At 37.6% G+C, this 23,662-nt stretch overlaps 1 protein-coding gene across 1 annotated transcript in view; it reads left to right on the plus strand.

Moving 5' to 3' along the window:
* Window positions 1-23,662, plus strand: part of KCNQ1 (potassium voltage-gated channel subfamily Q member 1) — a 336,181-nt gene that overhangs the window by 86,526 nt on the left and 225,993 nt on the right. The window contains 7 exon segments of the mRNA XM_039553144.1: window positions 3,777-3,887; window positions 6,355-6,450; window positions 8,659-8,781; window positions 9,773-9,914; window positions 11,210-11,236; window positions 13,598-13,663; window positions 16,801-16,921. Of these exon segments, the coding sequence (XP_039409078.1) occupies window positions 3,777-3,887; window positions 6,355-6,450; window positions 8,659-8,781; window positions 9,773-9,914; window positions 11,210-11,236; window positions 13,598-13,663; window positions 16,801-16,921 (686 nt within the window).

The raw sequence follows: 23,662 nt of genomic DNA on the forward strand, positions 1-23,662 counted from the left end.
TGTAGTGTGATGAATCTTTCAGTTTCCCAGTGCCAGTATTCAAAATTAGTCTGCTTATGTTGTCTTCATATCCAGACTGACAGTTTTAAAGACCTAATGTAGATTCAGGACCAATAAAACCAAGAATTCATAAAAAATACATATTTTTTAAAAGATGCTTAAAAAAATGTGGTAAATATTCTCATCGAATCTGTTGGAGATGACCACCTTCAGAAAGCATTACCTGCTCTCTGTCTGGGGATTCTGTGGGTTTTAGTGTTTGTTTGTGGGCTTTTGTTGTTGTTGGTTTTGTCTTCCCCTTCCTCTCTCCCTTCAGCATTCATTTCAATCTCATCTCAGAGCAACTGAGAGGAGCTCTTCTTTTGATATGCACTGAATACACGATTTCCAACCTTAACATTGAAACAAACATGCTTCAGGAAAACTTTGCTAACAGTCTCTTTGATCATGAATGCTATTTCCAAAAGCAATTATTGAATATAGCCATGCACGGATATTTCTCTGTGCCTTTTGCTTTGAATTGAATCAAGCAGTTTTCTACAAATAACAGCTTTACTTAAGGATTTCCTGTTACTTTAATTATTGCAGCTTAGAAGACAGGCTTTTTCACTAAGGACCAAACGCAACAAAACATTTACAAGTTTGCTGACTCCTAAGCATACATAAAACCATGTCCTATTTAGCAAAGCCCATCAGTATGTGCAAAATGTAAATTGAAAATCAAAGCTGAGGGAAAACTTTGCTAAAAAACTACAGGAAATACCATTCAAAACCTCACATGCATAAAACTTGCTAAATTAAAAGTAGTCTGACAATCTATAAAAGAGTTGCACATAAATCTTAAAAAACAGCTTCATGAAAAGTGATCTTGCAGATCTTGTGTTATTCAGAACCCTTTTTCCTCCCTCTTCTCAATTAAAAAAGCTGTTAAGAGCTGACTTCAATGTTTGACAGAAGGTGACATGTCGTTGTTAGTTTCTATGTGGTTTACAAGTCACGTATACCGACTATAGACCTGTTACATCCTTTTTTTTAATTCTGCTTTTGGGGATTATGTGTTTGGGTTTTTGTGGGTGAGTTGATTATCTTAGGAGTTGTTGGAGGAGGGGTTGAAAGATGAAGATATTTTTAAATGCTTTTTGCAAGGCATCTCTTAGTTTTGCAGCTGCCTTCTCATCTCTGAGCTTTAATTCTGTGAGTAGTTCCAACTATATTTTGTTCTCGTTCAGTGAAGTCTTGTGGGGTAGATGTGAAATAACGTTTTAAAACTGTTACTTGTGAAGTACAGATGTAGGTATTGTTACATCTAGGGATCCTTGTATTTTGCAGCTGTTGAACTATGCAAATTTTCCAAGGTACACAGGATTTTATGGACAGATCATCCTTACTTACCTGATTAGATTCCTGTGCACACTTTAGCCCGATATAACCTAAAATAAAATCCTTTTCGTACTCAGTGCTGATGAACACTACTATTTCTTCTTTCTGTGTGGGTTTTTGCTTCATATTCCTCCCCTTCAGACTTTTGATGCATATTTAATAGGAACGACATTAGTCTTAATACCAAAGTCTGTGGTGACATTCATCAGATCAAAGTTCTAAAATAGTCAATGGATGAATATGATTTTGTTCCTAATTAAAGCAATTGTTTTACAGGCTGCTTTTCAATGAAATTTAATGTGTGAACTCTTGTATCAATTTAATTTCATTATGCCAACATGTTACTATGCTATAGTAGAAGTTGAGTCAGTATTTCCATTGTAATATCCTGTTTTACAGCTGTAAAATTAGTATTGTGCTCTTTAGGGAATTATAATCTGTCTGTAAAGAATTATTTAGGGCAGAAACTTGGCATGTAAGGTTTCAACATATATTTTGGGGGAAAAAGAAAATGTAATTTCAGAATACAATGCATTTGTAGATGGTTTAGAGTTATGTGGGCAGAGGAAAAAGTTAACTTAAATGCACACTTTGATTTGCAACTCAATATCCAAAATGTTTTATTTAAAAAACCCCCTAAAAAAACATCACAGGAAATACTTTTTCTGTGTTACTGATGATTTGTGTAAACCAATTCAGAAAGAATGGGCAGGGATGTGGTGGGAAAGGGGAGACAAATACTTTGATGTATATGGATTCTTGTTTGGTTATACTTTGGTCAGCTCAGAAGCACCTATTTCTTTTCACATTTCCAGTTACTGTGTGTATTTCAACATGATTTTAAGCCTGTAACACAAAATACTTGATAACATTTTTCACTTACAAGGATTTATACATTTTTCAAAAACAGAGGCATAAACCTTTATTTTCTCTCATAATCTTTGCTGTAAAAAGGTACTGGAGGCCATAACTTTTCTCATAATGATATTTCCTTTTTTATTCCATATTTTTGAAAGTGAAATTGTAATTAGGCTTTAGGATTTTTTTTTTTTAAGCCACACTCCTATGTAGGTAAGGAGATAACATCACCCTTCCATCCCTGATCAGGTCCTGCATTAAGGACCTGAATTTATTAACAATTTCAGGAATACAGGCCAAGGCACTTGGGTAGTTAACAAACCCTTCGAATGCTTCTGTAGGGTTTGAAACAGTTTTGGAAAAAGGCCACATTTTAAAAACTTATATTAAAAATTAAAAACTACTTGGATGTTTTGAGTATCAGCAACCAGAAAGAAACTTGCCGTAAGCATCACCACCTCAAGCTGCCCCTTTGGTTGTGTGTCTGACTGGCATGTAATGACTTTGCTTAGAGGGTGGACAGTTCAGGACATGGTGGGGGTGGCCTGTGTGTGTGTGACTGTGGGACCAGCATCTGTGTCCCAGGCAGCTGAAGCCCATAATGTCAGAAGAAAGTCTGAACAGCCAACAACTGAGCTGTGCTTCAGCTGCTTGAGAGCTCTATGTGGTTTCCCATGCTCTGATTTGGTTACCCTTCCTCAAAGTCACAGATAAAAATCTCTCTAATTTACAAATTCAGAAATAGCTGGTGACATAGGTGAATTTAAATTGCTCTCAGATGCCAGATGTATCCTTCTGCTTCAAACAAATGCGTTCTTTCCTCGAGCTCATGCAAATAATGACTTATTAAGCCTTGTTATGCTACATCACTGTGGTAGTAATCTTTACTTCAGGGTTCTGAGAGGCAAACTCAACAGATGTTTCCTGCATGTGTGCTTTAAATTATCTGTTCCTGCTCTCAGTGTTTTATATGAATTGGTGATTCATTAGGCTGTTTTCAGGGTCTTTGCTACGTGGAAAATTTTCAGCTCCTCTTGCTATTTATACCAGCGTTATCTCTAGGACGCTTCATGCCAGTCACAGTGCCTGGTTAGAGTATGTGTGTGCTCTTTCCATGCAACAGCCCTGTTACATTCTCAGCAAACAGCTCCTGCCCATAAACAAAATCACCAGTTCAGAACTGTTGGCAGCCTTTCCCTAAGGAAAGTGTGTGGTGTGGGCAGGCAACCACTGTCCCAGTAACTTCATATGCTGCCCAGTTGCCTCAGCCATGAAGACTTAAATGAATGGTTTTACTTGCAAGATTTTAAACACTTATTTTGTTGTAATTCGATTTCCTGTATGTTTTTCCATCCAGTATTAGGTGGGGAAGCAAACCTGGAGGGAAGAATTACCTTCCTTAGTGTCACACGGGCTGACAGTGGGAGAGTTGGGGATGCAGCTAATGCTTCTTTGAAATAAATAAAAAAGGAAGAGAGAGAACAACAACCCCAAAGTGCCATTACTTGCTGTAATGCCCTCTGTATTTCTCTTTGCAGGTGACTGTTACAACTATTGGCTATGGAGATAAAGTGCCACAGACCTGGATAGGAAAGACAATTGCATCTTGTTTTTCAGTGTTTGCAATCTCATTTTTTGCACTGCCTGCGGTAGGTTATCTTGTACTTCTGCGACAATTCGATGTTGATTCATTAGTCATGAGGGAGAACTTTTGTTATTGATTCTTTAACCTTTCATGTAATCTGGTGTTATGTAAGCTTTGTATTAAACTTCTGTATTGTAGCTGGGATTTATGAAGCTTGTAGAAACAAAAGAGCTTCTAGAAGTAGCTAAGTAAATGTGAGTTGGTTTTAGTATGCAACACTAGATTTGAGAAAGATTTGTATTTGAGAAAGAGATGTTTAATTCCAAGTACTTTTTTCTGCCTCTCTCAGAAGTGTGAAGAAAATGATTGCTAGTTACTTCTGGACTCAGTGATTTAGCAATCTTTTGTTTTTTTTAAGGCATTCACTCATAGTTTACTGAACTGATTAGGTCCAAGGTGAACTGGAGAATTCTCAGGCACATTCTTCTTCTAGAAAAGCTTCTGAAAAGGTTTCACTGGCAGGAAGACACCAATCAGCAGCCGGGAATACTGATGCAGTTCTTCGCAAAATTAATATCTGTCCATGGCCAAAGTCCCGTTTTCAAACGTCACCTAGACCTGACTTATTTAAAGCTGTTGTGGCACTTTGTTTGCACTGAAAACAGGTTTCCAAGTGCTTTCAAACAAGGGACAAGGCACTTGAGTACCAAGGGTAAATTCAAAATCAGCAAGACTTGGACTGTGGTTTGAAAACCCAAATACTCAGTGCCAAGGATAGTTGAGGGTATGTTTTTCACAAATTTAGCAGTGCACCTGAATTGTGCTGTTCAAATGTGTGTGCTACCTGAAACATTTATTTATTTATTTATTCAGATCAGTGACACAAGCAGTTGTGTTAGCAGATGTTTGTGTAGTTGTAACAGAGAAGTGGTGGGGATAGTACAGAAGAGATAAGAATACTTTTATGTCAGTATCATCAAAAAAATTCTTCACAGCCTGAAATAGTAGCTACTAAAAATCCAGTGACCTTTTAAAATTAGTTGCCTACTTTAAAGGTACATAACCTTTTGCAGAGGAGGATAGTTAGATGTTGTTTTTTTAAGCTGTTCAGCATCAGTTTTCCTTTAAAGCATATGTTTCCCCCTTCTTGTTCTAATCTCTCCCACTTTTATTTTAGAAGAGAAATCCGGTAAGTGAAATGATCCATATAGAAAATGCCAAAAACTACTTTTTTGACTGAAGACTGAGGTGTCGTTTTGGTGGTTTTCTTAATCAGACTTGAATGCCAGCAAAACTGTTTCATAAATGATTGTGTAGCAGCCGTACCTTCACAGCCATGCTTTATGTTTACCTGTCAGATTTCCCTAATCTTTGTTGAAGTAGAACAACAACAATCACCCCTTTATTAGTGGGATTTTCTTTACTGAATGAAGTTGTTCCTGTGAGTTGGCCCAAGGGGGAATTCAAGGTTTGAAGCTCTATTGCAGGCTGTCTTGTTGGCGTTTTAAGTAAGAGGATCTGGCTGAGATCACAGCCAAAAGTAATTGTAGTGGCTAAACACAACTGGTGTGGGTTCTGGATCAGGCAGTGATCCCTCATTTCCCAAATATGTGGTGTTTGAGCATCATCGCCTCTTTGATCTTTACTAAATGAACATAATAGGAAGGGCATTTCATGTTCCTTTCAAAATATTTGATGATTAATACAGTTCTTAGAAGTTGAGCCAAGATCCCTGGCTGCTCTGATGCCTTCTACTATATGTAGAAAAAAATTTATGCTTTCCTTGAGTAAGTGTAATCATGTAAGCTGATTTATAAAATACTTCATTTTTTGCCTTTTACTAAAACTTGTGTTAAATATGTCTGTAGCTGTGCAAATGACCACATAAATGGCTTACTCCTTACTTAAATTTGGATTTCACAGCTATAATACACTGGAAGTCTAGTTTGAGTTTCACACCATCCAGTGCCATTAGTCCATGTCCCTTGTCCTGAGAGTGAATTAGCTGGCTTTGTGTTCAGCTCAGCTGACCATTTTAAAATATGCCTTCTTCTCTTCTTTGTTCTCTTTCCTCACTCCCACCATGGATTAACATATGGAAATAGAAATTACCATACCACAGTTAAAAGGTCTATTGACTTACCTCATGCCCTGCCAAAGCTTTATTTGTCATAAAAATGTTTAGCCCATCAGGTTGATTTTTTCCCCCTATTCTATTGTTCCCCTACACAAGCATTTGTGAGACTTTTAGAGGGTATGAAGTATAATTTCTGTTTCCTCTTTCAGATGTGTGTCCAGTAGGCTTTGCATCAGGGCATGATAGCATTCACAGATTGCTGCAGAAAGTAATAATAACTGGGACTAAAAATTTCACTGTATTAAGTCATTTCCTCTAAATAATTAGTTGAGGTTTATGATGCTGAATAGAATTTTATTAATACAACATAATTTGGCAATTTTATGTGTGGTTCTTTCCCTCCACTCTAAGGGGGGGAAAAAAAAAGGTGTGCTTGCTTTCTTTTTTTCCACAGGGAATTCTTGGTTCAGGCTTTGCCCTAAAGGTACAACAGAAACAAAGACAGAAGCATTTCAACCGTCAAATTCCAGCTGCTGCCTCACTCATACAGGTACTGAGTTCTTGCATATTGCATACTGTCATTTCTTTCCATTTATGCTGGGGTTTGTTTTCTTCCCAAGCTGTTGGCAGTTTTTCCCTTCCTGATTCCCATTAAAAATTGTACAGGAGTTACAGATGCAAGTTTTGGAAATCCAGTCCTTAATGTAAGCTGATGAGCAGAAAGTACACTCCTAAATCAGTGTAAACTGTTTAATTCAGCTGGTTAAAATCAAAACTGAAAGTTATCCTGTAATTGTTAAGCAATTTACCCAGGGAAAATGTTGTGAAATGTTATGCTTGCAGTAATGAAAAAAACAAAGAGGAGGCTTTATGTAGAATTGTGCTTTTAAAAAATACATTGTAAAGACCTATGTCAAATATGCTTCAGTTGGGACAACTAAATTCTTAATCTCAAATTTAAGAGAAATAAATCAGAATCTTAAATAGGAAAATCTCATTTGGGCATTTCAGCTCTAGAATCGGTGACTGGGAACCACTGGCGTTCTGTGAAATCATTCTTTTCGTGTAGGATATCTAACAGGCAGGAAAATATCAATCCCGCTGTTATAAATGCAGTTGCAGTTCAGTATCAGTATGGTCAAGGGGATTTTATCCTTTACTTCATTGGAGCCAGCACAGTACCCTGGCGAAGTATTAACATTGTTTGATTCCAGGTTTTTCCAGCTTTTCCTCCCTCTACTCACTATCTGTACGTAGCTTTAGAAGCACAGAGATCAAATTTAAAAGGAAACTTGATGTACACCATATCATTTTTGCATTCTTGTATGACTTACTTCTCTAGCTTCATGAGTGAATGTGGATTTCCAGGTCAGGATCTTTATGGAAACAGTAGCTAACTGTAAAGTTTATGCTTGAAACTGAACAGTCCCAGAGTTAATGTGAAAAAGACCCTGGTTATAGCCAGAGATTAGGTAAAAATCTTGAGACTCATATGGTATGGTTTTGTAAAGAATGGGTGTTTTTACTGTTCCCACTGATTCTTTTGGGAAATGAACACCAAATTATTGGGAAGCCTGAGACTGCATGTCCAGAATGCTGTGCTTGGCTCCACCTGAAATGATAAGGAGGAGTGGAGGATAGACAAGGAGTCGCTGAGTACCTGTTCCTAATGGTTGTGACTATTATTTCCTAGTAGTCTCAGGCTTCTGAAATCCCAGTGTAGTAAGTGCTCTACAAATAATTGATAAAAAGATTGCTCTTAAACCAAGATGTTTACAAAATAGGTACAAGACAAGGGAATGGCTCAGATGAGTGATTTTCTTTCCCTGTGCTCCTTCTTGGTTTCTTTTAGAGGCCATTTGTTTCTTCCACTATTCTGTTAATCATGGAGGGATTTATATGGTGATTGTCTGATCCTTTACTTTCCAACTGCTGTCTGTTTTCCTCTCTCACTCAGCCTTGCTTTGTTTCTTTCATCTAGGGTTTTCTGGCCTTCCCTGCTTTAGATTCTGTTTGTGTATAAGTGTGTCCTTTCTTCATGTAGTAAGTGAGGATCTGCCTTTTTAATTTGGACACTCGTTATTAATTAATTCTGATATATTTACACAGTTAAGAGAGAATGCTTTGTTTCTTGTTGGTCTTGTTTCCTAGCCCTGCTTTTCCTCCCTTTTGTCTTAGAACATGGGACTTTAATCATTGGTGGTTGGCAAGAGGGAGGATTGGGTTTGGGTTTTGGCTCCTGGTTAACCACTGGTACCGTTCTATTATGCTCTCAATTTCATTTCTTCATATGAATATAGTCCTACTGACCACAATGCAATTACTTTTTTTAATCTCTGATAGTATTTTTGTGAGGCATGGAAGAATAATTTTTGTCTTTTTCTGAGTAGGAGCCTGTAACACAAGATGCAATAGGCAAAATGCTTAAAGTCAGGTAGGAAACGGGCAGAACATGACATTTGAACCTTTTTTTGAGTCCAGTCTAGAGTTCTCTTTCATTATTTGTTTGTTGCTACCGAGAACAAAAGTTGCACTTGAAAGGACTGATCTTTCTGTGTGGTTTCCCAGTTCTAACTATGTGGTTTCTATTTACTAAATAAGGGCTCTAAACCCTGCTAAGTTTATGTTTCCAGAGGGCAAATTCAAGAATACGATTTAATAAAGAATGACTGACATAGTACTTAGAAGTTACTGTGCTGTACAGTGAGCTACTAATCTGATTGATTAATTATTCTGTTGCTTGAAACATTTGTTCCAGACTGCATGGAGATGCTATGCTGCAGAAAACCCAGACTCTTCTACATGGAAAATATACATTCGAAAACCCGCCCGGAATTACCATTTGCTGTCACCCAGTCCAAAACCAAAGAAATCGGTGATGGTATCAGTAACTAATGTTTCCCATTATAGTAATTTAAAAATTTTTAATTAGATTGAGCTTTTTTACTATCTAGAGATGATTTGTTGTGCTTGTTTTACGGATTATTACTTGGTTTTGCATTTTTATTTACGTTTCAGTTTCGACAGTTTCAGTATACAAACGTTATAAACTATAAGTTGATCTACTTCATTTCCCCAAGCTTGACTTTTTAAATGGATCTAGGGGTTTGGAAAAGAGTAATAATGACCTAACTCAGGCACATCAGTCAGTTACTTACCGTTGTTGTTTGGAAAACTGTAAAAAAAAGGAAAAAATAAAAAAATCACCACTTCTAAAATAGTAACTTTTAATTGGTTAAAAAAACCAAAAATGAAACAAATGAAAACCAACAAAACTGCTACTTCTCTCAGCTGTTGTTTTTGGGATTTTCTAAGCTTTCATGATAAAGCCATCTTGTGCCTAGATACAGTAATATTGTCGTATCAAAGGATTCCGTAAGTTCAGAATTTCTTTGTTTAAAATACAGCAAAAAATCCCCTTTGTCAGAATCTTTAGATTATGTAGTACACCAGGAGAGGATGTTGTGCAAAAATCTTCCCTTGTATCTCCAAGGTTCATCTGAGTTCAGTAGGAATATATCCATTGGCTTTGTGCTGAAGGTGTGATTTATTGCATCCATAAAATGGTAAAGATATTCTAGAATAGTTTGATTTATATAAGCTTATATAACTAGCAGATTTATTTTTTTTTTTACTGCAGGCAAGGGATTTGGAAATGACAATGTGCAGAAATCTAATGATTAGCCAGTTTTGGCAGGATGGAGGGGCAATATAATGAGAAACACAGTGTAGGATCGTGAAAATATAATTGGTCAGGCACTCTTTTAATTGGTTATAGCTCATTGGGGACTGCATTATTATTGAAGACATCACTGAAGAGACAACTCAGTGTGACTTGGTTTGAGTAATTTAATTTATATGTGTTTTTTTAGGTTAAAAAGAAGAAATTTAAGTTAGACAAGGACAATGGGCCTTCTTCTCCAGATAGGATGCTGGCTATACCACACATCACTTACGAGCACGTGACAGAGGACAGGAAATCTGAATTCAGTTTTGAACCATTTGAAAATTCTGGTAAGAAACTCCATTATGAAATGCCAGTAACTGTGATGAGTTCTATGATTAGATTTGCACACAGGTCCTTTCTAGTGTCTGTAGGAGAGAAGGACAGAACAAGCTCTTGTCATTCTGAAGTGAGAATACTTTGCTTTTTGCCTTGGGTTGCTGGCTTGTCTGGGTGAGGTTTAACCGTTGCTTTAATGAGCGTGCTTTACTGCAGACAAACTAAATTGTTTCTCATTTCTGCCTTCTGGAAGAGCTAGTGACTCTTAGGCTGGTGCATACATTCCCCAGTTCTGCAACTGATTGAAATTACAGGGGTTAGCTGTCAGCTTTTCCATGTGTGATTTACCCAGGATGTGTTACTATTGTGCTTGTATGTGAACCAAAAAGGATTGGTGTGCCTTGGCTGCACCAAACTTAGTCTGCTACATGAAACCATCATGTGCTCATGCCATCTGCTCAGTGGAGTAGGCTGTGAATCAAGTTTTGAAAGCAGAAGTACTTAAGGTAAATGTGGATCCATCTATATTAAATGTCACTGTACAAAATGGTACAGTATGAGGAAAAAGAAGACAGGACATTGATAATCACCTTATGATTAATAGCTTATTTATATTTGCTTTTGCTGTAATGAACTTCCCATATAACTCTGAATTTACAATGTGGCGTTTTTACAAATGTACTTTTATTGGAAGTTTTTAATGTGTATTGCTCAAATTTTGGCAACGAGAGCAAAGTTTAAGTTGTGTTTTATTGATTATAGATTCTTTAAGTACTTCTGTTTTTTCTCTTCAAAAATTTGGCTGACATGAATAAATTTAATGGGCTTTAAAATAAGACAGCAACATGGACTGGAATTGGGCATATTTTAGTTCAAGCAGAAAGTCTCACCTTCTTTGTGCTTTTCTGGTGTGCTTGTGTTGTATTGTTGTGCATCATTCATGCTCTTCCACTCTTTATTGGCCTCTGCTGAGGAATGGTTGCAAATTGCATCTGGTGGTAGAAATGACATAGCTGCTAAAAGGTGGACAAGTACTGAGCTTAGTTTGTGTCTCAGAATTTGTGTACAGACACCTTTCTTCAAAACAATCAAATGACAGAAAAAATACTTAGAGTTGTAAAGTCCCACCTTTTATCACTAAATTTCTAAGCTGATTAAGGACAACACAATTTGGCTGCAGCCTACTACTGCTTTTCAAAAATCAGCTCTATAGCTTTCAGGAAAAGGATTTTCCTCTAATTTCTTCTGACACTTATCTTTTTTCTTTTTTATCTGTTCTGCTCTCTAAACTGTTACAAGTATACAGGACAAAGAGGAATGTTAAAATTGCTTGGTAAGTTGAGGAAAGTAATTCTATGTATGGCATGCCAGCTTATGACAGTGTAATGTTTGCTGTGCTTTTCATGTGTGTCTAGTGCCATATAATTTCTAAGAAGTCTTTTGCAGCCAAGGAGATCTAGGCAGACAAAAAATGCACATTCTCACACTTGTAATCACAATTGCACCCAGTCTCATTACAAAGAGGAAAGTGAGCACTCATTTATATAAGTAGATGACCTCTAATGGGTTTTTATACTTGAGGAAAATTTCTCAGGTGTATATAACCAATAGAAAAAGATAATTTTCTTATTAATAAATTGTAATTCATTCAGTGGTTATCTAAGAATATGATGCAAATTAATTTCTACATAACTACATTAAGATGGAAGAAAGCTTTCAGATTTGGCCCCCCAGTGTTGAGCATTCTGAAGTACATGCGTCTGTTCCTGTAAAAATGTGCTGTAGATACTTGTGAACAGATGGGGACCCATAAATTAAATAATTTATTTTACTGTTTGTCTGGATTCTGTGATCACTTAATCAGCCATGCAGTCTTGTGATGTTTCTAATGTGCTTGCTTAGGCACTTTCTTAACAATTGACTGTTCCCCAAAGACTGTAGGATTAGAGTTAGGTCTGGGCAAAAGACCTCTGTGATTTAGTGAGAGTGCTATGAGCCACCTGTAAGTTTTCTGCTCTGAAGCCACTGCAGACAACAGAGGCTTCTTTCCAGTGATTGAGTGTAAGGATGCTCAGGCTCGGATTAAATTGACTGAAAATGCAAGGTTCAGTTTCACATGGACACCACATGGAACACAGGTGTAATTAAAGTGTTAAAACAACAAACCCAAACTGAATCTCCTTGACTCCCCCTGATCAATCCTTGATTTTCCCAGTTTCCACAACTCCAAGAGGTGCACCTCTGTTGGGGATGGACGTGGTGGAACAAGATCAGGAGAGCAGCAAGAGCCACCAAACAAATCACCTGTTTTATGTGAACAAGAAATTCCTTGATCTTGGGGAAATATCAGAGGAGCTTTACCAGCCATCATAGATTTAGTTTCTATTTCCCAGCCAGGCAGCCTGAGCTCGGTGGACCTGAGAGGTTACCTAACACTGTTCTCACAGCAGCTCAAAGAAAGAGGAGAGAGGGTTGTTTTACATGCTGTGTGAAAGATTACCTACACAGAAAACCGGAGCTGCCAAGTCAAAAGCTCAGAAGCAGGAAACTAGAAAGTACAAAGATAAAGGATATTCATTCAACTTTAATTTGGCCTTCAGAAAGGCTCTAGTAACATATCCATATGCTGCTTTCCCACATTCTGTAAATTTTTGGGCTGCCCACTTATATTTCAGTCTTCACACTCCTGGATCCCTTATCTGGCTTCCCTGCCAGTATCTTTGTGCAACCAGAGATTTCCAGCTTTGTCTCATTCCTTTCTTTCTCCTGGCATCATCAGTTCAGCAAAAACCCAGGAGTCGTGGCCTGTCCTGGCTACTGTAAAAATTAACCCTGTCCTGGCTGGAACCAGGACATGTGCGTAGCACTGAGAGAACACTTGCAAAATGAGGGTATTTTCCTGATTTTTTTACTCCAATACATTTTTATTTTATGAGTTTTTCTCATTGCATAAAAGTAAGGCACCACTTCTGAAAAATATCACTGTCCAAATGTGTGAATTCACAGGCAGTTCTTGATGAAAGTTATTAATAGCATAATGCTATTCCAAAGAACTAAACATAATGTAAAGACTGTTTTGCTGAGACTATTTCTTATCACTGACTCCTCTTGCTTGCCTGAAACGTTTCCCCAAGAAATTCAGCTTGAGGCAGGCACTTGGTTTAAATGATCGAAGTGGGCAGCTTCAGAAACGTTTTATGGGGTGTGTTTGGAAGCTTCAAACGTGGGTGTCAGAGCTGCCCTGTCCAGCTGAAAGCACTGGAATGTGACCAGGAGAGAGCTGCTCTGTGAACAGTGTGAACGAGAGCAAGAGAAGTCTGACCCGTGGGAGCTTGGACACCTAGGGAAAGTCTGGAGGAAAGGGGCAAACAGAGACTGGCCTGTAGGGAGGAAAGTCTTGCAGCAATTGACAGTGCCATGAAGAATGGGCTTGGAGAAGCAGTGATGCCTCCCCAGTGCTGACTGAACATTCTGCCAGCACGGAATGCACTCTAGTAGAGTTTCATACAGACCATTTTCCACAGTATTTTTAATTTTGTGTCAGGTAGAACATACTAAATTTTAGGTATGTCTGCATCTCCTCAGCTGTCTGTCTGGAGCTTCTTTCTCTTTTTTTTTTTTTTTTATTTTTCTTTTGTTTTTTTTTTTTCTCCTCTCCTATCTCTGTTTCATGTGCATCTTCACTCTGACTCAGATTGTCAGCGCTCCTGGCCATCCTTTTCCGCAGACCAGCAGTCTTCCAGCGCTCCTTCCTCTCCAGGTAAAGCTCATAATATTTCATTGTTCCATCATGTTTCATCACCTTTGTTAGTTACTAAATCTTTGCAATGCTCTGTCTGGAGTTGTCTGCTGTGGCACAAAACAATTATAGAGCTGGTTTCAAAAAAGAGCATAGGTGCTTTGGTAAAATTTTGAGTTTGGAAGTTGTTCAGGTTGTAAATTGCAGATGTTTAAATAAAATAAAAAGAGATTTTCTGAGAAATACCGGAGGTGTTTTCTAAATGCAAAAATTAAAACTCAGATTTTTCCATGAAAGGAATACTTTAAAGTGCTTAGAAAAGAGGAAGTGTAACTATTTTCTGTCTTCCTAGCCAAGTAGTCCACTATCAGAAAAACATCTACATAAATGTTATATTGTATATAAAATTGTTGTCTTGGTAATACAGAAAAAAATCAGCAATTTCTTGTTATTTTCTTTATAATCCTTGATTGAAAAATCGTGGAATTGTAGAATGGTTTGTTTTGGAAAGGACCTTTAAAAGCTTCTAATCCTGCAATGAGCAGGGATGTCTTCAACCCCAGAAGAGCAGAGCCCCACCCAACCCTGAGTGTTTCCAGAAAGTTCAGAACTTCTGTTTTAAAGCAGGGGTTCTCATTTTGTGGGGAGGGTATTTTGTGCCATTTCAAAGTAGTACTTGGTCAGCATTATCAGTTGAACAGTTGTGCCTGTTACCATAGTTGTGCTGCTACCCATAAAAAATAGAGAAAATAAAGCTGAGGATCCCCTGAATGATAGCAAACATTTCTTGATATACCTGTTTCCTGTTTCTTTTCACTCATTATTATACATTGAAAATTAATATTTAAAGCTTTCTCTTTTTTTTCTCTTTAGCCTTCATATTCAGAAATGTTGTGTCTTTTTTTTAATATTTTTTTTAACACTGCTTTGTAAGAAAGACTTGGCCAAAGTTTAATGGCTATGAATTTATTTTTTTAAGTAAAAAAAATGAGCTCCCTGGTGTTCTGCTTGAGCCCTGTTTCAAGGCACTTTGAGGCAGAGAAGCTCTCATTAAGGCCATGCTCTTTTCTTAGTTATGATCTCAGAAATTTCTAAAACAGAGGGAAGGATATACCATTTTTGCCTCATACTAATCAGCCCCTCATCTCTGTGTGCTCAGGTAAGAGTTCTTTCAAATAGGCTGAGGCCCAGTCTTGACTTCTGGTTCTTTTTTCGTTGTGCCAGTCCTCCTTTCCCCTCCCACGAAGCTGAAAAGCAATAGCTGTGACTGATCCAAGAATCGCTGTTTCTGCAGATCCACTTGTGTATGGTGTGAACTGTGTCTCTCATGAGCACAATTTAGTCAGTGTTCAGCAAACACTTTGCAGGGCTTTAGGTTCAGCAGTTTTTATCACTTGCTATCAGGAAGACAAAAACATGTGAGTCCTTATTTGCTAGAAACTGGGAAAGTTTCATTTATGTCTTGTAGAAATGAAAACAGTGAAAATTAATTTAGTGAAAGCCCGAAGAAGTCTGTTTGAAAGACATTTCACTGCACATCTCTATCTGGAATTACTTTACTTGTTTCACAGCCACTCTTCTGAATGATGGCTACAGCAAAGTGACTAATAGTATGATACTATAATATTTGTATGATACTAAAACCAAAAATAGAAGCTAATGCCTGCTAAAACTTACTACAAAATTTTCATTTTTTCATTTTAAGTGCTGCAAGTGGCTTCTGTTTGTAATAAATTTATCTCCTAGCAGTTGTCTTATTTATCTCTCTATCTATTTATTTAAAATGGTAATTTCAGAGGTCATCCTTTCCTGTTACAACTTCTGGACTACAGAGACTTTCCTTTTGTAGTTTTGGACAGCCATGTGCTTAATGATGAAATACTACTTTTTCTTATGATTGGCTTTTTTTTTTTTTAATTCAAATCCATTTCTGCCATATGAAAATATCTAATTACCTGAGTAGAATGGTTGCATTAAAAGGAAATAATTGTTTCCAGGTATCCCCACTTCTATTCTCAGAAAATATCGGCTACATTTAAGTAGTATATTTAATCTATTTCTGCTGTATTCCTTTAGGTTTTGTGTGGCATTCTGGCAGGGCGTTATTTACTGCTATATTATAAAGTATTTTATTTCATATAATAGATTTTTCATAAATTGCTACGTTACAATTATTTTATTGAATATTCCTGCTGGTTGGACAGACAGAGGTTTCTATGGAGTTGTCACAATTACCTGTGATTTATATGGAATGTTACCAAGTTTTATTTTCTTTAAATTTATTTACAGTCATGTAAACCACACCAGTGGTTTTATTTATATGCAAATGTTGCGGCTTCTCTAACAAATTTTAGGTTCGTGTTGGAAAAAACACTGAAAGTTAGTATCTGACAGGACTTCACAGCCTGAGTTTAAAAATTAAAACTGTAACACTCCCTAATTCCTTGGATTCATGAAAGTGATGATATGCAAGTAACTTTGCTAGTAAAACTTTCAATATCAGAAGTTTTGTGAATCAACCTTCCCAGAAAGGACCTCATCTTGGATGAACTGGAGATCTTGCCACCTGTCCTGTGTCTGAGCCCAAGGATGAGGTGGCCTCGTGCCTTAGTGTGAGAGGGAACCATCAAACTGTGTCAGACAGTGTGACAGGAGCTAACTGCTCACCAGGAAAATGCCTGGGCTCCCGTTTAGAGCTGGGGCTTGTTTCTTGATCTTGGTGACAGCAATTACACCTCAGAATCTATTATGAACTGAAGCATGAAGCAGAAATGATTTAAAAAGGAACTGTTCTTGTCACTGAGTTGCACTCATGTACTATTGCTGTAGAGCAGTGGTCCATTCACAACGGAATTGTTGCAGTACAAGAAATTTAATAATGCATGAAGCTCTCTGGCATATAGATTCTGAACATTCTAGTGTATCAGGAGTACGAACAAAAAAAAGAACAACATACTGGTTTTAAATCTTCACCAGAAGTTGAAATGCTTTGGGCAGAAGAGTTAAAATTTTGCTTTTCTTGAAGTCTGCAGTACGTGCAATTTTGGTAGCAATTTTTATTTTCAATATTCTTTTGAAATACACAGTATTTCAGGGGTCCAGATGAGCAGCAGTCAAATGCTATTGCTTGAACTGCTCTCTGCATGTTTTTTTCCCAGTCAAAAAGAGCCCGGCGTTTCTAGACGTGAACACAGGACCCTTCATCAGGACCAGCAGCTTTGCTGATGAGCTTGACCTGGAGGGTGAGACACTGCTGACTCCAATAACTCACATCTCACAGTAAGTCCAGGCTGTTGACCTGTCCATTTGTTGACTTAGACAAGAGAAGGCAGTTCAGGTGGGAGGAGCTGATAGGGCTCAAATATCTCAGATATTTGCGTCAAACGCTTTTCACCTTGAGGTTGCTGTATCCTGTTTGAGTGCCAGTAAATCTTCGTGCTGACCTAAAGGCAAGTTCACTTGGCTGGGACACAAGGCTTTAGTTTTTAGCTCACATCTCTGGGCAGCTGGTGGCTGATAGCCTCAAGATTTTTACGTGGAGAGACAGTGTGTGGGAGTACTTGCCTGGTGAGAGTTCCATCACTCCCTCCAACATTTTCCAGTGGAATAGCTGCAAAGTGCAAATTTTAAATGATACTTGGTCTCTCCATTTCAGCAGCACCTTCTCTAATGGTCAAATTATGTTCTACATTGGAAGAAAAGTTCTGTTTGATCATTATTATTGCTTTTTTTTATATTAAAAAAATTACCTGAAATAGGCCTGAAGGTTTGTGAGGGTTTGTTTTTTTTTTTTTTGGTATTTTGCCTTCTGACAGGTTTTCCACTTGTCTTTTATGCTAAAATGTTATCTTCAGGTTCTCAGGTTATTCTAAAAAAAATGAGAGTTGCAGCAGATTTTTCTTTAAATGCCTTTAAAAACAAATCTTCTGTCATTGTTTAATTCAAAATCCTGAAAAATGTTTATTTGCCATAGTAGATGTGTGCCAGTATATCCTCTAGCAGAGGAATGAAACAATTTAATCTCCTCTAAAAACCTGAGGATTTCTGCAGTGAAACCACAGATAAAAATTCTTGGCATGCTTGTATTTCTGAGGTATAAAACATGCAGAAATGCCTGCTGCCAATTTCCAGGCCTTCCTCCTATACAATATAATTTGCAGAGAAGCACAAACATTCTTTTTAGAGCCGTTTTGGAAGGGCATTTATTGAAGAAAAAAAAAAAAAAGGGTTTGTGTGGAGTCTTCCCTCTTCCCAAACAAAGGTATTTACATTTTCATCTGGTTCACCAACGTGTACGTCTGTCTGTAGGCAGAGGATTTAGGAGACTTGTATTCTGGAAGATTTCTTAGTGGAACAAGCAGGAGGAGGAAGTAATGAATTTCCTCAAGCCTTAGAAAAGAACAATGGAGCAACAAAACCAGATCTAGATGTTTTCTCTATGTAGCTTTTTAAAAAAAACTTTATTTTGCCTCAACATTGCAAGGTTTTTTTGTTTGTTTTTTTTTTTAATAAGCTTGCGTGCTAAGTGTTTCCATTATTCTTTCTGGGTTTGGGAATTGTTTAGTTATTTGTTATTGATACATTTCACAAGTCACTCTATTATCTCTTAGTCCAATTTGTGTAGCAACTGAGATTTATTTTTTTTCCATTAACTATTGGTGGGAGACCTTAGAATATAAGTAGTGTGTTTCAGATGAAGACCTTTACCAAATGAACACTCTAGGCTTTTAGTAACTTATATAGTTCTCTTTTACTCCCTTAATTTTTGGTTGTAACCTTGTTGAAATTTCCCTGGATTGCTCTAAGTCACGAGTGATGGGGTGGTACAAAATGTGTCCCCCGTGGCTTGAACTGAGTCTCTGCTAGGGTGGAAGAAAATGGAATTCATTGGTTCTTTTAAGACTTTAGGTTTAGATTCAAAACTGAGTAAATTGGATTAAATGTAAAACTGGATAAAATATTAATTTAAATGTGTGTCTTTGAAACATGGGTACCCAAAATGTACATCCTGAGAACTGTTCACTTGGAAGTGCATTTACTTTGTATGCAGTTAATTAAAAGGCCTTAAACAGTGTCAGATCAGCCTATAGATATAAGGGTTTGGCAAAAAGTTAGTGAAAATACTGTGTTTTGTGATGTCAGTTGGATTATCGATATTCCTGGATGCTGAAGACCAGTACATTTCCCTGAGTTATTCAGACAAATGCTTCATTTCAAAGTCCTAGGGAACAAATATTTATGAGCTAGTTACAGATGTTACTGGGACTTGCCTGTTACACATGTGGGCATAGAATTTAGGGTCAAATTTAGGATTGCACTTCAGATAACAGCTCTGTGTGCAAAGCCACATAATAAGTTTCTGTTTAATAAGTGGCTGCTCATTTCAGGTCCATGTCTGTATGTGTTTTTAATTCAGGCTTGAAAGTTATGCTGTGCCTGAGAAAACCTAAGATGAATTAGTTTGTTCTGATGTGCCCAGTTGTGAAGCATTTTATTTCCTTAAAGCCATCACATATAAAAAATATGATCACTCCAGATTTCTTGATGAGGAAATAAGCAACCATGCAAAGTCTAAACCCAAGTACTTAACAAAATTATAGCACCAGCTATATATAGTGTAGACTAGTCAAATTAAGTGTGAATATATCTAGTTTCAGGTCTTAAAAGCAATACATACTCTATCAGAGAAACAGAAACATGAAGACATTTTCAGAATTGGAAGCATAATGGAAAACACTTGACCTGAGGATGCATGGATTTGGGATTCGTGGAACTATTTCCTGGCCAGTTATATATTTGTTGCAACACGTGCATTAACTTATCCATCAGAAAGGTGACTCCAGAATAAACACTAATTTTTGGAAGTCATGAATACATGAGTAAATTTTACACAGTTAAGTTGAGACATACAACTAGAAAGTGGCTTTTAGTTGACAGTATGAGAAATACTTCCTTTTGACAGATAGTATAAATATGTCAGAAGAGTGGGGTACCTGCTGTGGTACTGAAAAGCAAACACTTGGCATCCTTGCAGTTTAAAAACCAGTGAGGCTGTTCTTTTACCTCACTTGTCCTGGAAAGTAAATGACAACTTTCAACCCTTGTGATAAAGGGCTTAAGGCTTCTAGGCCTAAAGTCTCAGAGTCCTGCTTGTTTATGCAAAAATTTGTTCTCTTTCGGTAAATGTAGGTGCATATTCTCACTTAGTTTAATAGGACTGGTTCTGTGTCCAATAATAAAAATGCAGCTGTGAGGGTTTTTTTGTGGACATATGTCTGACTCTATTTAAAATCTATAAATGATGAAATAAATGTTGTATTTAATGTAGCCCTACTTCTGTGGAGTTGCTAATGGGAAATCTTTCATTAAGAAAGATTACTGTATCAGTTGACCACTATCAGCACCCCTTTGAGGAAACAAAAATAATAATTAAAGGACATTAAGGCCTGATGTTCAAACAGGACAACCTGTAAAATGATCTGTAACAGTTTAAAGAATGCAGTATGCAGTGTGTTGTTTGTGATAGAACTTGTCCCTTCAGTTTAATGCTTGCTGTGGTCTGTTGTGTTGTAAAAGTGAAATAGAAAACTGGACTGCAGCAATACCACCCCTTTCCTCTGGACTTCTCACTGGTTTATTTCTCTCTAATCTGTGTGTTCCCAGATTGTCTCCTGTTCCCTCTTTCACTGTGTTGGCTCTTTTGTTTTATTTGCATTTTAAAGCAGTGGAAAATCGATGCTACTTGTGGCTGAGCCTCAGTTACCAAGAGGCTCTTGCCCTCTGTTTGTGTAATTGCTTAATTTCAGCATTAGTATGGATCTAGCTGACTGCATGTATTTCTGGGTGTAAGCACCAGCTAACATGGCATACTTGTGATCCTGTTATTGTCTGTAGCAAAATAACAATAATTCTTGATGTCTTAATGACTCTTCCCCAGATGTTTCATGTACCTCATAACTGGGGTGATGAAAATGCATTTAACTAGTTAAGCATTGGGTTTGTCTATATACATATAGAATAATTGCTTTCCTGCAGTGACATACTGATGTGCTCTTAGATTTTATACAGTGAGCTTATGCTTAAAGAAAAGCTTTGCATTAAAAACGAAAAGCAGTTCCCTTTGTTATTAAGTGTATTTCCATACTGAAAAAATTCTGTGTCATGACATCAGCTTCATTTTCACTACTCTCTCCATCAACATCTTGAATGTGGAACAGAGCCTTTTAGAGATTGTATTAGGAGTAAGAGGGAGACTCCAGTGGTGGAGGTGTTTTTAAAAATAAATCCTTGTTAAACAGCATAATAGATGTAATAATTAAGCAAGCATATTAAGGGCTTTTTAATAATTTCCAGATCAAGAGGACATGATAACAGTTGGATGTTTCTGAATGGTTGAAATGGATGCTTTTGATCACTTTGAAATATTTGAAATAAAGTGTGCTTGTAAACACTGAGTGCAGTGTCCATGGTGCTGCAGTTACCACTGGCTTTTGTAGGAAATGATGTTTCCTTTGTCTTTACTTTTATATTTTTACGAAGTGTTCTGTGTTTTAATTACCAGTATATAGTTTGTTGGCAAGAGATACAAGCACATTGCCTAGAACAAACAGTGCTGTGTTTGTCTTATAACTGTCTCTTTTCTTTTGGATTATCAGTGAGTGGAATCCCTATTTGCTTTGATTTGCTAGCTCATATTGTAAAAGAGTCCTGCTTTTATCTTCTTCTATACCAAAATGATCCTCTGAAGTCTGAGCAAATATTTCAGTTTTGCTCTCAAATGGGCCAGATGGAAGAGCTGACTTCTGCTGTCACAAGAATTCCCTCTGAAATGCTGTTAACAACACTTAAACCATGACTTCCATGGGGTCCATTTTATCATTAATGACAGGGCACGTTAGAAGAACAGCAGTGCTAGCAGCTATGTAAGAACATGCTTGAGTTAAGACCAGAGCTTAATGTTCAGTCATTGCTGGTTACTGTCACGTGCCATTATTCCAGTCATTTACTTGACTTGCAACAGGAAAGGCTTCAGTGCTTGCTGTACACTGGGCAGCATCCTCTTTCATTCAGCATATTTCAGTGTGTCATCAAGCTCCCTTAGGAATTCTGCTTACAGTCTGCTGATTTAATTGTTTACTGAAAAGGAAAGGACTGTTTCCCTCAGTTATTCCCGTTGGCATGGAATAGCATTATTAAATCCTCTGGTTTTGTTACAAATTTACAATAAACTTTGCCATAGAAATTGACCTAGAACTCTGGATGTATCAGGAATCTGATTGTTTCATCTATTCAGCTGCAGGGAGACACTTAAGGATATGAGATGTCCCTAAATCTGGTTTAACAAGAAGTCAGAAAAGTTCCTTTTTCAGCCAAAGACTCCAGAATCATTGTAAATCAAGCCACTCTAATGATTTCAGTGTCATGATCGCATTCTGATTTCTTGTTGCTGGGTGTATGGGAGAGCAAAAGAGCTGTGGCAGTCCAGCCCTAAAAATGGCTAACCTCTTGTATGAGCAGTGATTAATGCAGTATAGTCATCAGGGAGGACTCAAAGCATCTCTGATGTGAGAAATTATTAGTCTGCTGTTAGTCCCAGTTGTAGAGGGCTGCAGAGCTTGTCCTGCAACTCAAGAGCTGGGGTAGCTGCAGTAGAGCAGGACATCAGCAAACTTCTCTCTTAAATGTTGAAAGGCAAATGGATATTTTAGTGTGTTCATCGTGGTTTATAAGAACTTTATTTCTGGCTTATGAATATTGATGCTATCTAGGGGTACTGCCAAAATTAGCTATGGCATATCCACTGTAGCAACGAGCTAATAGCTTGGATGTGTGGATTAAAAATCCGTATAAACTCTTCCCTGCACCTGGAAAGTACCGTAGCAACTGCTGTGCTGAGACAAATGTGACATTGCCAGGTGCTGTTGCATCTGGATATATTTATTCTGCCATCCTATGGCTCACCTGGAAGCCCTTTGAGCTGGGGACTGTTCGTGTTCGTATGATATCGAATAGGTGGGATCCCAGCACACACAGTGTTCCTGTGTTCTGCATGCAATGTCCACGGCAGAGCTGGCCAAAGTGGACTGACTGTCTTCGTAGTACAGGCAGTTGTGTACAATATTTATTTTTATCTGTGGATTAACCTGAGATGTTCTGAAGACTTGGGCAGTTCTTCATGGTGTCTTATTTCACCCTCGATGCTGTAGTAACTGAGCAGCTTCTGACAGTGCAGTGAGTGGTGTGGTGAACATCTGTCCCATGTGGTTACTTGCCTCTTTTATCTCAGGGAGAAGTTCTTGTGTACTGTGGTGGGTGGTTGCTTTTTTCATAGATTAGATAGAGTGTGCAGTTTATGTCTATAGCTCTGAAGACCAGAAGGGATAATTAGATTCCCTTTGATCCTGTAAAGGCTGTAGCGCTCCATCAAGCTGCAGCATTACTGTGTTCTGTTCTTAATATGAGCAAAATCACAATCAAAGGATTGTATCAAAGAATTAACAAGATGAAAAAAATTCAGGCAGGAACCTAGAGTTTGCAATTTCACATTTCCTCTTTTTATTATGTTAACTTTCTATCTATTTTTTTTTATTGAAGAGGGGAGTGCTGTCATATACTGGTGCTGCTATTTGGCAGAAGTCAGTACTGGACAAATACCTTCTGTGTTAGAGGTTGCAAACCTGCATGAAATAATACTCTCATGCTCTTTTCTCCCTTGCTGCAAATTGTCACTGATGTACTCAAGTGCAGTGCAAAATTACTGTTTGGCTATTTTATGATACTGACATGGTATAAAAGTAATGTGTTGACTTTTTCTGGTGTACAAAACGTCTAGGCAGAAGCTAAGATAGCTGAGCTATTTCTTTTGTGTTGCAGATGAACGTTGCATTCCTTGGTCTCCAAGTGCTGGTTTACATCTTGATTGATGTTAAGTAATTAAACCAGACTCCAGCTGCTTAGTGATTCAGAAGTACAGGGCTCCTATGTTGTGAAAACAACAAGCAACTCCCCACTTACTAACTT

The sequence above is a fragment of the Corvus cornix genome, chromosome 5 (genome assembly GCF_000738735.6).
Source record: "Corvus cornix cornix isolate S_Up_H32 chromosome 5, ASM73873v5, whole genome shotgun sequence".
Taxonomy (NCBI): domain Eukaryota; kingdom Metazoa; phylum Chordata; class Aves; order Passeriformes; family Corvidae; genus Corvus; species Corvus cornix.